The 12,125-nt window shown below is 40.4% G+C and overlaps 1 protein-coding gene across 10 annotated transcripts in view; it reads right to left on the bottom strand.

Moving 5' to 3' along the window:
• elavl2 (ELAV like neuron-specific RNA binding protein 2) overlaps positions 1-12,125 on the bottom strand; it is a 122,056-nt gene that overhangs the window by 22,619 nt on the left and 87,312 nt on the right. For all 10 annotated transcript variants that reach the window (XM_072516919.1, XM_072516917.1, XM_072516914.1 and 7 more), the window contains one exon: positions 6,250-6,403. In XM_072516919.1, coding sequence (XP_072373020.1) covers positions 6,250-6,403 — 154 coding nt within the window. The remainder of the gene's footprint in view (positions 1-6,249; positions 6,404-12,125) is intronic.

The following is a 12,125-nucleotide window of genomic DNA, read 5'->3' as shown; positions in this document are numbered from 1 at the left end:
TGAATCTTGGGGCGGCACGCGGCGCAGCGGTTAGAATTGGGACTGCGGCGCTAACGACCTGGGATTGAATCCCGGCCCTGGGTCACTGTGTGGAGTTTGCACATTCTCAGTGTTTGCGTGGGTTTCACCCCCCACAACTCAAAAGATGTGCAGGTTAGGTGGCTTGGCCACGCTAAAATTGGCCCTTAATTTGGGAAAACCAAATAACTGGGTCCTCCAAATTTATTTATTAAAAATGAATGAATCTTAATCTGAAAATCATCCAACTTGCACTGTCTACCCCTGCAGCCTACAGACTTGTGAATCAAAGATTCACTTTATTGTCTCTATCACTCCCCTTCTCCTCCCCCCCCCAAAGTTTTGTGGGCTTTAACCCTTTACAAGTTAGAGATGTAGTTATAGTTGAAAATGGCAACATGTACATCAGTAACCACAGTGGGTTTCACCAAGAAGCCTGCCTATATTTGCTACAACTGGTTTCCATTGGATCAGACTGCATACTTTCAAAGCGAGGTGACATCTATATTGCAAAGACCTCCATAGATGTGTCAAGAAATAGGTGGATAACCAGGTAAAATGGACTGCAACTCGTTACAATTTGACCACTGTCTATGGCGATCATCACCTTGATTATCTGTTGCTAGACACCTGAAACACTGTCTGCCTCTATACTATCTACAGGACCAATGCACCATCTTTCTCTTCCAACTCTTTATACACCACCCTACAGGCTGCTCCTTCATTGTTGCTTGATAGGCCTAGAGTTCTCTACCAAACTATCACAGGAACATCAAAGATCGCCAGCAATTTGGGGTAGTGGTGCACCTTCTCAAATTAGCAATTGACAAGTTCAGCTGTACCAGCCTAACCCACAAAACAAATAGAGAATTGTGCAAGTTGTTCAAAGAAACAGAAAATAAAAGTAGGAGGCGTCCATTCAACCCTTCTCCACCATTCATTATGATCATGACAGATCATCAAGTTCAATACCCTGATCCTGCCTCCCCTTCCCCCCCCCCCCCCCCAATATATATCTTGATCCTTTTATTGCCCCAAGACATAATTAATTCCTTCTCAAAATTACACAACGTTTTGGCCTCAACTACTTTTGGTGGATGCAAATTCCAGATTCACCTTTCTCTGGGTGAAGAAATTTCTCCTTAGTCCTAAAGGTCCCTTACCCTCAAACTATGATCCTTAGTTCTGGACTCCCACACCATCGACAACATTCTGAATCTATCCCGTCTAATCTGGTTAGAATTTAGTATGTTTCTATGAGATCCCCTCTCACTCTTCTAAACATTAATGAATATAATCCTAACCGATTTAGTATCTCATCTGCCAGCCCCGCCATCCCAGGAATCAGCCTGGTAAACCTTTTCTGCAGTCTCTCCATAGCAAGATCATCCTTCCTTAGATGAGATGAGAACACCAAAACTGCACAAATACTCCAGGCATGGCCTCACCAATGTCCTATACAATTATAGTAAAACATCCCTATTCCTATACTCAAATCCTCTGGCTATGAAGGAAGGTCAACATGCCATTTGCCTTCTTTACTGCCTGCTGTAGCTGCACGCTTACTTTCAGGGACTGATGCACAAGGCCACCAAGGTCTCGCTGAGTTTCCACCTCTCAATTTACACCCAAATAATAATCTGCCTTCCTATTTTTGCTATCAAAACGGATAACCTCACATTTATCCACATTATACTGCATCTGCCATGCATGTGCCCACTCACTCAGCCTGTCCAAATTCCGCTGAAGTAGCTCTGCATCCTCAACAGCCCACCTCCCACCCAATTTTGTACCATGTGCAAATTGAGATGATACATTTAGTCCCTCATCCAAATCATTAATATATAATGTGAACACCTCCAAAATCATTAATATATAATGTGAACAGTTGGGATTCCTAGCACAGATCCCTGCAGTATCCCACAAGTCACTGCCTGTCAATCAGAAAAAGACCCAGCTTTTTGCTTCCTGGCTGCTAACCAGCTTTCTATCCATCAAGATACTACCCATAGTCCCATGTGCTTTAACTTTTACATATTCATCTTCTATGAGAGGCCTTGTTGGAAGCCTTCTGAAAGTCTAAATAAATCACATCCTCTGGTTCTCCCTGGTCAACTGTGCTAGTTATATCTTCAACGAATTCTAGATTTGTCAAGCATGATTTTCCTTTCATAAATCCATGCTGACTTTGTCCGATTGCACCACTACTTTCCAAATGCTGTGCTATGAAATCCTTGAGAATGAGCTCCAGCAACTTCCCTACTACAGATGTTAGACCTGTTCCCCGTTTTCTCTCTACTTTCCTATTTGAATAACGGGGTTACATTCGCTACCCTCCAATCTATAGGAACCATTCCAGAGTCCAAATAATTTTGGAAAATTACCAATGGATCTACTATTTCTAGGGCCACGTTCCAAGTACTCTGCGATGAAGATCATCAGGCCCTGGGGATTTGTCCACCTTCAATCCCATTAATTTCCCAAAAAACATTTCTTCTAATACAATTTCCTTCAGCTCCTCACTAAAGCTCTCAGACCAGTACATTATTCATGTCTTCCTTTGTGAAGACAGAAGCATCACATTTAGTTCCTCAGCCATTTCTTTGTTCCCCAATGTGAATTCCCCCATTTCTGACTGCAAGGGGCCTACTACAATCTTTCTCTCTTTACATACCTATAAAATCTTTTACAGTCGGTTCTCATGTCCCCCGCTAATTTACTTTCAAATTGTATTTTCCCCTTCTTAAATAAATCCCTTGGTCTGCCTTTGCTGAATTTTAAACTGTTTCCAATCCTCAGGTCTATTGCTTTTTCTTGCTAATTTGTATGCCTCTTCTTTGAATCTAATACTATCTCTATTTCCCTTGTAAGCTATGGCTGGCCACAGTTCCCTTTCTCCTCTTGCACCAAATAAACCTGGTCATTTTACATCCCTACCAACTAACTAGCGCCCATTCTACTGACATGTGGCTGTCCCATTTTGTTCCTGAATGCAGATGACACATTTAATACAGAGTTGGCTTTCCCCATTATTGGTCATTTCTGCAAAACTTGTGTGAATGTTTGAAATTTGGAATGTTTGAACTTTACGCTAGTGGTGACCCTGCCTAAAGAGCAATATCAGAGACCGGAGTGAAGAAGCACTTCATCAAAACCATGGTGTCTGGCTGGGCTCGCTTCCACCATTCGTTGACACATTTATTTTAAGAAACTTGCCACTTTCTGCCTCTCAAAGCCCTAGTTTCCTTCCAAGCTCAGTGATGCAACACCTCAAGTTGTGTACTCAGCAACATTCTAGAAATGTCAGAGCCCCCGAGCACCATCCTCCCAATTTCACTGGTTTTCAGTCTTTGCAGCTTCATTTTATGTTAGAATTATTTACATACCACTGTTACATCACTTATTCCCTCAACTAAAACTTCTAATCTGGACACTACTCTAATATTGTGAGCTGATCTGCCTCCTTTGCCAATTTCTGCTAACAACGGAAGACAGTTGCTCAAGTCAAAACTTTCTTAACTCTATTCAAGGAAAGCTTTCTGGAGCAATACATTCTAGACCCAAGGTAGTAAGCCATACTAAATTATGTACAAGTCGGATTTGGTAAATTATCTGTAAGTTATCTGCAAGTTATCTGACAATAATGATCACACTATAGCCAAATTTAATGTTTATCCTGTTCAAACTTCGCAGTTAAGATTCTAGATTTTGGCAAGGCCACCATGGTGACAGAGGCAGAGGACAGTAGCTCATCAAATTATGGATAAAAAGTGGAAGCAGTTCAAAAAATTAAGTATAACACAAGTCTGTTGTGGGTAGCAAGCTTAATTTTGCAAACCTAGGTAGTCAAGAATGGTTTTTAATTATTTTGCAGGATGTGGGCATCACTGGCTGGGCCAGCATATTTTGTTGCCCATTTCCAATGGCCCTCGAGAAGATGAAGCGAGCTGCCTTCTTGAACATCTGCAGTCCATGTGGTGTAGGTACACCCACAATGCTGTTAGGAAGAGTTCCAGGATTTTGACCCAGCAATAGTGAAGGAATGGCAATCTAGTTTCAGCGATGTAGTTCTAAGTCAGGAAGGTATGTAACTGGAGGGGAACTTCCAAGTGGTGACATCCCCATGCATCTTCTGCCCTTGTAAGGCGTTTCGGTCACAGATTAGGAAAATGTCATTAAAGGAGCCCTGGTGAGTTGTTCAATGTAGGTGGTACACACTGCTGCCACCAAGCATCAGTGGTGGATGGAGTGCCAATCAAGCAGACTCCTTTGCTCCGAATGGTGTCAATAGAACTGCATTCATTCAAGCAAGTGGAGTGTATTCCATTACACTCCTGACTTGTGTCTTTTAGATGGTGGCAGGCTTTGGGGTATTCAGGTGGTGAGTTGATTGCTGCAGGCTTCCTAGCCCCCAACCTGCTCTTGAGCCACAGTGGTCCAGTTCAGTCAATGGTATCCCTGAATATTGATAGTCATGACGGTCACTTGCTCCTTATCAGCCCAAGTCTGAATGTTGTCCAGTTCTTGCTACATACGGGCAGACTGCCAGTAATGTGGGCCTTCTCCAGAGATTGCAAATAGGTTTCAATGATTACTCCTGTCAGCATATACAAGTTTGCTGATAAAACTTTGGTAGCAAAAGTGGTGGATAGTAAGAAACATTGATAGATTTGATTAAAGAAAATGATGGCAGATGGATTTAAACACGGCCAAGTGAGAAGTCATTCATGTTGGATGGAAAAACAGCCAGATCAGGGATTTAAAAAAATGTGAATATCCACAATCATGGGAAGGACCTTTTTCTACATCAATACAAAAGCCCTGGCAGATTAGACCTCATCCGCAGTGCTTTTCAGAATTCTGCCCACCACACCTACAGAGGATATAAAGGCCTTGGAAGGAGTGCACAGTGTCATCAGAACATTGCTAGACCACAAGGAGTTTGATCGAGGAATTTAAGATGAATCAATAAGAAACAAAAAGAATAGTGTCTGCTGGTGATGGCCTCCAGGACAATTAGAAAGAATACAAATTTTCGGAAAGAAAGTGGAGAAATACATCCCGCAGAAAGTGGGAGTGGGCCGAACTTCCTACCAAAAGCAATAGATGCTAGCTCAACTAATTTTAAAAGCAGAGATTTAGCTCTTTTGCTATGCCACAGTTGATGGGATAAACAACCACGGCAGGTAAATTGAGTTATTGAAGGCTCGAGGCAGTGGAATTGCCTTCTCTTGCACTTTTAAACCTTACAAAACAAAATCAGAGCACTTACTACATTAATTATTTTGCATTTTACAAAATGTTTATTAGGACAGAAAACAACATTTACAGGAAAACAAGTGCAAACTTTCACTGAGCATGCCTCTCGACAAAAGCTTGGCTAAGGATGGGCAAAATTTACCACTAGACAGTCTCAGGATCAGAAACCACACAGGAAGATCAGATTACAACCCAGCTGAAGACGGGCTGCCCAATCACAAAAATGGACACAGAAAATATCATTGCTAATGAGCAAGGCCAGTCTCAATATTAAATAAATGTGAATACGAGTTATGATGTTCAAATCAATAGCACATGGGCAACAGCGCAAGCTAAAAAAAAAGAAGATTTTAATCTAGAAAATCCATAGCTCAATCTACCCTTCACCTAAATTGAAGGTTGAAGCAGATAAAAGATAGTGACAATTTGAAGAACATTCCTCTCCATTTGCATTCCAGTCAAATTTTGTTTGCTAATCATATCCAAGTTTTGGAGACTTCCACATAGTGCCTATCAGCACACTCCAGATGAGCTACTACTGCATAAAGAAAGCTACCTTGAAAACACATTTGTTGCTTTAGAGTAAAAGTCCCATTTCTCAGCATTAAGTCTTGCTTTACATTCCTGCTTAATATTCAAAAACACATTAGCAACACAATAAAGGATTAGAACTCTATCCTCCACAGTAGGTTTGAAATAAAGATTATAACCGCTTTAAATTTATTACTTCACCAGCTGTGAAAGCACAGTTCAAACCTGCACCTTCAGGGTGGGAAATGACTCAGTCAGTGTGAGCTCTTAAATCTATTTTTGTCTATGCATATTTATGAACAATTCCAGCAGAAAATTACATTTTCTGGCCCACATACCTCAACCTTTGACAAGTCCTGGAGGCAAGATTGTAGGAACTGAAGAACTGCACCGCTGCTAGTCTTAAAAAAGATGTACAAACAACAGTGACCACGTACTTACCAGTGACCTGGTCCACAAGAATTCTTGAGGTAATTATGCGTCCATATTGGGTGAAAAGTTGTTCCAATTCTTTTTGGGACATAGTTTTTGGGAGCCCGCTGACATACAAATTTGCATCTCTGATGGAAGCAGAACTGGGACGGGCATAAGAAACCTGAAGAAAACAATTTTGTTGATAAGCTTACAAAAAATATTTTGAGTCAGAGTTTGCACAAGTGAAGGTACAATAAGATATTAAATAGAAAAGATCCTGGAAACAAGAATTACTGTTACCAGAAACAACACGAGCAACTGTGACCTTGAAGGAGACAGGTTAGTTCAATTCAGGGGCAATAAAAACTTCCATTGTCCCAGTTTATTCAGATTTTAACCAGACTTAATAACTGCAGATGCCAAAAATAATCAGCAGAACTGGCAGCATCTATAGAGAGAAATAGGCTTTGTCGTTGAAAAGTTTGTTGGCCTGAAACACTATCTCCACAGATGCTGCCAGACCTTTCCAGCTTGGTTTTCGAACAACTGCCACTCAAATTATATTTCAAATAATGCAAAAAACTTTTGAAATCAACATTTTACTGATATGATAGAATATCTGTTCACGGTCAAGAATATCTGCTCACGGTCAAGACAGCAAGAACCCTACTGGGTTCTCTTTCTTTACACAAAGAGTAGTGAGGCCGTGGAATGCCCTACCTGCTACAGTAGTGAACTCGCCAACATTGAGGACATTTAAAAGTTTATTAGATAAACATGTGGATGATAATGGCATAGTGTAGGTTAGATGGCTTTTGTTTCGGTGCAACATCGTGGGCCGAAGGGCCTGTACTGCGCTGTATTGTTCTATGTTCTATGTTCTTCTGGTGCAACAAGAATTCTTTTTATCCGAGGCCATTATTCACTTTCCTCAAATAAACAAAATATCTAGTTAAACTCATGCAGATAACACAATGTCTATATTTTTGGATCAGTTTTATGCACCGTATAACAAATGCAACTTCGGCATTTATATCCAAACCAATGCTGTGTTAGCATATGTTGTGAAAATATGCATTCCTGTTACATGTCACTGAAATTTACTCATCTAGCCACAATCTGGCTCTGTGAGCTGCCAAAACTGTTCATCCCACAGACAGCCTCTCCAATTTTATGCAAGGCTAATAATGCAGATTTTGACTGCTTTCCACCACCAGTCGTCCAAAGTACAGAACAGATGTCAGATCACTATCTATTTAACAGTCACAAATACCAATCAGTCTTCAACATGTTTGGATTTTTCAACCAAATGCAACTGTTAATTCCACAATGGGAGAAACCAAACAAAATAATGGGTGAACAGCAGTGACATTCTTTTGTGGCAGCGAAGAAGATAAAAACAATTAAAAGACACTCAGAGTTAGCATGGTCAGCCACCACAACATTTAACAAAGATGTCCACGCATCTTGCTACTAGACAAGCTGAACTCAGCAATGACACCCAAGGGTCAGGTATTTATCACATGACAGTACAGAACAGTGAGGTGATATTTTGTGAACACAAGCCTAATTTCCAATTTTTGGTCCAATTTGAACACATTCACATTTATAAACAGGTCCACAAATTCTCAGGCCTCCTACTAAAAAGTGTTGCTCTCTACGCTGGTTTAGATCTGAACAGGACCCCATATAAATTAAAAATTGAAATAAGAAAAATCCTGGAGATTTATTCCTGAAGACAACATAACACTAGTTTTGCCGAGGTGAAAATGGTTGAGGGGTAAATGTTGGCCAAGACACAACACACCGACTCCTAGTAAACATTCTAAGATTCTGCGACAATTGTTCTGCAACTTCAGCAGGCAGTCAGAAGCACGCAGAGAATTAGCATTCTGCGTGGTACAGCTATTGGAGAGACTGGACTATATGTCTTCTATTGAAAGAGACCCAACTTACACAAGAACTTTCAAATCAGAAATTTTAGAATTTCTCTATTTGGTTATGGAAGAGCAGGTTATATTGACTTGAGCCCGCAGGTTTTCTTTTATAAAATCCAAACACAAGAGTTAGGCTGTTCGGCCTAGTCAGCATTTATCCTCCACCCAAGAAAACAGACATTTTCCCTTCCTGTTCCCATATCCCATCCCCCTCTAGTCAATCTCAATATTTAGCCATAATAATTTCTTCTTCCCTTAATTACCAAAAACAAATTGCATAGCTGCACTATCTTACAACCAGTTTTAAATTCCTAGCATTCTTTCATTCTAGGTCCCTCAATTACAAGGGTGTTGTAGACCTAGTTCCATCTTTCCCTCATCTGCAGTTTTGTCAACCTGTCATGTCAGAAAGCATACTCGTGAATCCGTTTAATATTTTCTAAAATCTTAATACCGTCGCTATAGTTTGGATGTTAATGTTGCACTGTACTCGTGTTAATATAGGGGCTGGTTTAGCACAGGGCTAAATCGCTGGCTTTTAACCAGTTTTTAAAAAGCAGACCAAGGCAGGCCAGCAGCACAGTTCAATTCCCGTACCAGCCTCCCCGAACAGGCGCCGGAATGTGGCGACTAGGGGCTTGTCACAGTAACTTCATTTGAAGCCTACTTGTGACAATAAGTGATTTTCATTTCATTTGTTTCATTTCAATATCTTCTCATATCACACCATATTTGCTGACAGCACAGAAAGAGGTCAATCAGCCCAAATGCCCACACTTTCTAAGCTCCACATAGGCCCCTCCAACTCTTCTAATCCCAATAAAATATCCACATTTTCATTCCTTCCTCATATTTATCTAGCTTAGCCTTAAATGCATCGATGCTACTCTTCAATTACTATTTTATGTGTTCAACATTTTAAATCATGATTAAAAGTTCTCAGTATACCCCATTATTATAGTGATCATATATTTATAGCCCCGATATGGTTTCTCCACCCAATCCCACCTGACCAAGAGGAATCATCTCAATATCTATCCTATTATAAACCCTTCCATAATCTTCAGTTAATCCTTCAAATCTTGCTCTTTTCAGGAAAAAAAAGTGGGCCTCCACCCGGTTTAGCGCTCCTAGCTGGTATAACCATTCCGTTCTAGGGTCACTCGTAATAGTGCCTTCCATATAATTTTTATAATATGGGAGACGCGTTCACAGTACAGCAACAGTCTAACCAAGTTTCTGTAAATTTAACACAGCTTCTGCTTTTCAATCTACACCTAGTGACAAACCTGGAATTTCATGGAGGCTTCCCTTCAGAAATAAAACCAATCAACCTGCCTTTCTCCTGTGAACCTGAATTCCTTTGCACTTCCACAGCTGCAAGCCTACTGCCACCAGAGTGTATTACTGTTATTAGAGCTACCATTCACACATTCGACAGACATGGGAATGTCTCCTATTCTGCTCAGGTGAGTCTTAAAGCAAAACATTTTGCAAATCAAACCAAAGAGTTGGCCGCCCTTAGCACTCTAAAAACAGTTGGGAATATTGAGTAATTGAATGATCCAACATGTCCTCAATTTCGACTAGTCGGGGTCAGAGAAATTGTTAGCCGGAAAGTTTTTATTTATTAGCTTTTTATTTATTACAAGGCAAAAACAGGCACGTAACTGAATTAATTAAATTCACGATTAATAAAACACTTACAGTCGATACACGAATGGATTGTAAACAAACTAGTCCGATGATGTGTGTCTGACCTTCTCACTAGAGAGAAATCAGTCTACTTTTCAGAAGATTAGAGAACATGTACGGTACTACAAGATTACAGTATCCAATTCATTTAACATGATATCACACATTGAAATGCTGGGCAGTAATTGGAACTGTTGATGGTTAAAGGACATAGGATCTGCCTTTGGTACCAGGTTGAAAATGTCCGCGATTACAACTGTGGAAGTATAAATTTCAGGCTGACTGGTCCCCCAAGAGGCTAGTGGACTACGGTTGTCAGAACTAGGGCAATGTCAACAATTCGGAGAACATGCTACCACAATACAAATTTATTACGATTAACTGGCCAGGTACCAGCATTAGCTGCATGCCAGGTCTCAGTTGAAGATAGCTCCACCAATTGGATTCAGGTTGAGGTGAGCTGGAGGAGATAATACAGTTCCAGATTTCCAGCACTTTACCAGATTGGCAACAATAAAATCTGCAAAAACTGTTCATTTTTGCAAACACCGCCTCTTTGGATAAAAGGCTCACCTCTGTTGTAGAATAATCCTAAATTTAGTTGGAAATCAAATGAAGAACAGGCCAACCAAGATTAAGTTAGACTTCTCAACCAAAATGTTTAAACAAGAACATGTCACAGATATAATGACTTTACAACATTTGAATTACAAAGTGAAATCTTTGTAGGAACAGCCTGCAACAGAGAAAAAGTAGGTTCAGGTAACGCAAAGATTAAACACAGAAGTATAAACCAAGGTTACCGAGTGGGCAATTTCGGAGTGTGAGCCACCCAGGAAGCAATCTTGTACAAATAAGTCTCCAAAACGTGGAGAAAGGAACCCAAGATGGCTTCTGTAGAAACCCTAAAATGAGTTGTAGCGCCTCTCGCCGCATCCACCCCTTCTCCACCCAAATTGCTAAACCATAGACAATTGTCTTTTCTATTAACAGTTTTCACACAAACACTGAACACATCCATTGAATTGGTCGGGCGAGATCCAGTTTTAGAAAGCACATCCCAAACAAATGCTCCACGACTTCATTCAACTCAAGATTGGTTTCAATCAGGACATTTTTGAAATGGATCTCATCTTTTACAACTATGGGTTTATCTGGAAGTATGTCAAACTGTTTTAAGGCCAGGTTACAAGTACGTGATTTAATACATCACCAAATCTCGGTTTTCGTTCATGGCACCTTTCCCAAGATGGCTCTGAAGATTATTTTTTTTTAAAATAATGCATGATGAAAAATGAAAAAGCTGCAATATAAGCATTTCTCCATTAAAACAGATGATACAAGATAATTGAAAAGTGTTTTCGCTGTTTTTCCTTCCGATTTTACAGAAGTAAAACAATTAATTCTTCATAGCAGCATGGGAGAACTGGCTCAAAAGTCAAAGGACCAGTTTGCTGTCCAGGCTTTGACCAGTAATGCTCCAACACAAATGCTACAATGAAAAATTCTCTTTTTGGATCGAGTTCCCGACAGCATGGAACTAATGTGGTATAGAGAACAGGGGCTGGACTTTCCAGATCTTCAATGGCAAGAATTTTACAACTTCTTTCAAACAAAGTAGCTGTATTGCCCAGAACAAAGTTTCAGAATTAGGTCAGAGAAGCTACCTTAATACTATAAAGTTTGAAATTCCTGTTCACGCCCACAAGTCCCATCACAGCCTTGTCCGAACCCATCTTCGCTTCTGATTTTGGCCTTATTTCCCACCATTGGTTTAACAATTTATCAGTTAAGCTTCTGCTTCAAAAGAGTAGTAACAGCAGAGACCATTCAACCCACTGGATCCATGCAGTTCTCTACAGCATTCTAGTTTATTTCCTTCAAGTACCCATCCAATTTCCATTTGAACTACTATCTATGCTGGCAGCAAGCTCCAGAGGTCACTATCACTCGCTGCTTAAAAAGGTTCTTCACATCCAACCTATCTCATGCAAAATATTTACGTGCTCCCCCTAGTCCTTGTATCATCAGCGAATGGGAACAGCTTTCCTTCATCGACCTTGTCCAACCCTACCAATGCTGTACACCTATTAAATATCCCTCAATATCCTTCGCTCCAAGGAGATCCATGGCTTCTCCGACCAAACTTGGTTGCATAATTACTTAACCGCTGGAACCATTATAATAAAATCACCTCCTGCATCTTACCCTTTACAGGACCCTCATGGTTTTGCTAAAGTGTGGCAAGCAGAACTGGAAGCAAGCATAGTG

Source organism: Scyliorhinus torazame, chromosome 9 (genome assembly GCF_047496885.1).
Source record: "Scyliorhinus torazame isolate Kashiwa2021f chromosome 9, sScyTor2.1, whole genome shotgun sequence".
Classification (NCBI taxonomy): domain Eukaryota; kingdom Metazoa; phylum Chordata; class Chondrichthyes; order Carcharhiniformes; family Scyliorhinidae; genus Scyliorhinus; species Scyliorhinus torazame.
This window is presented reverse-complemented; position numbering and strand designations above follow the sequence as displayed.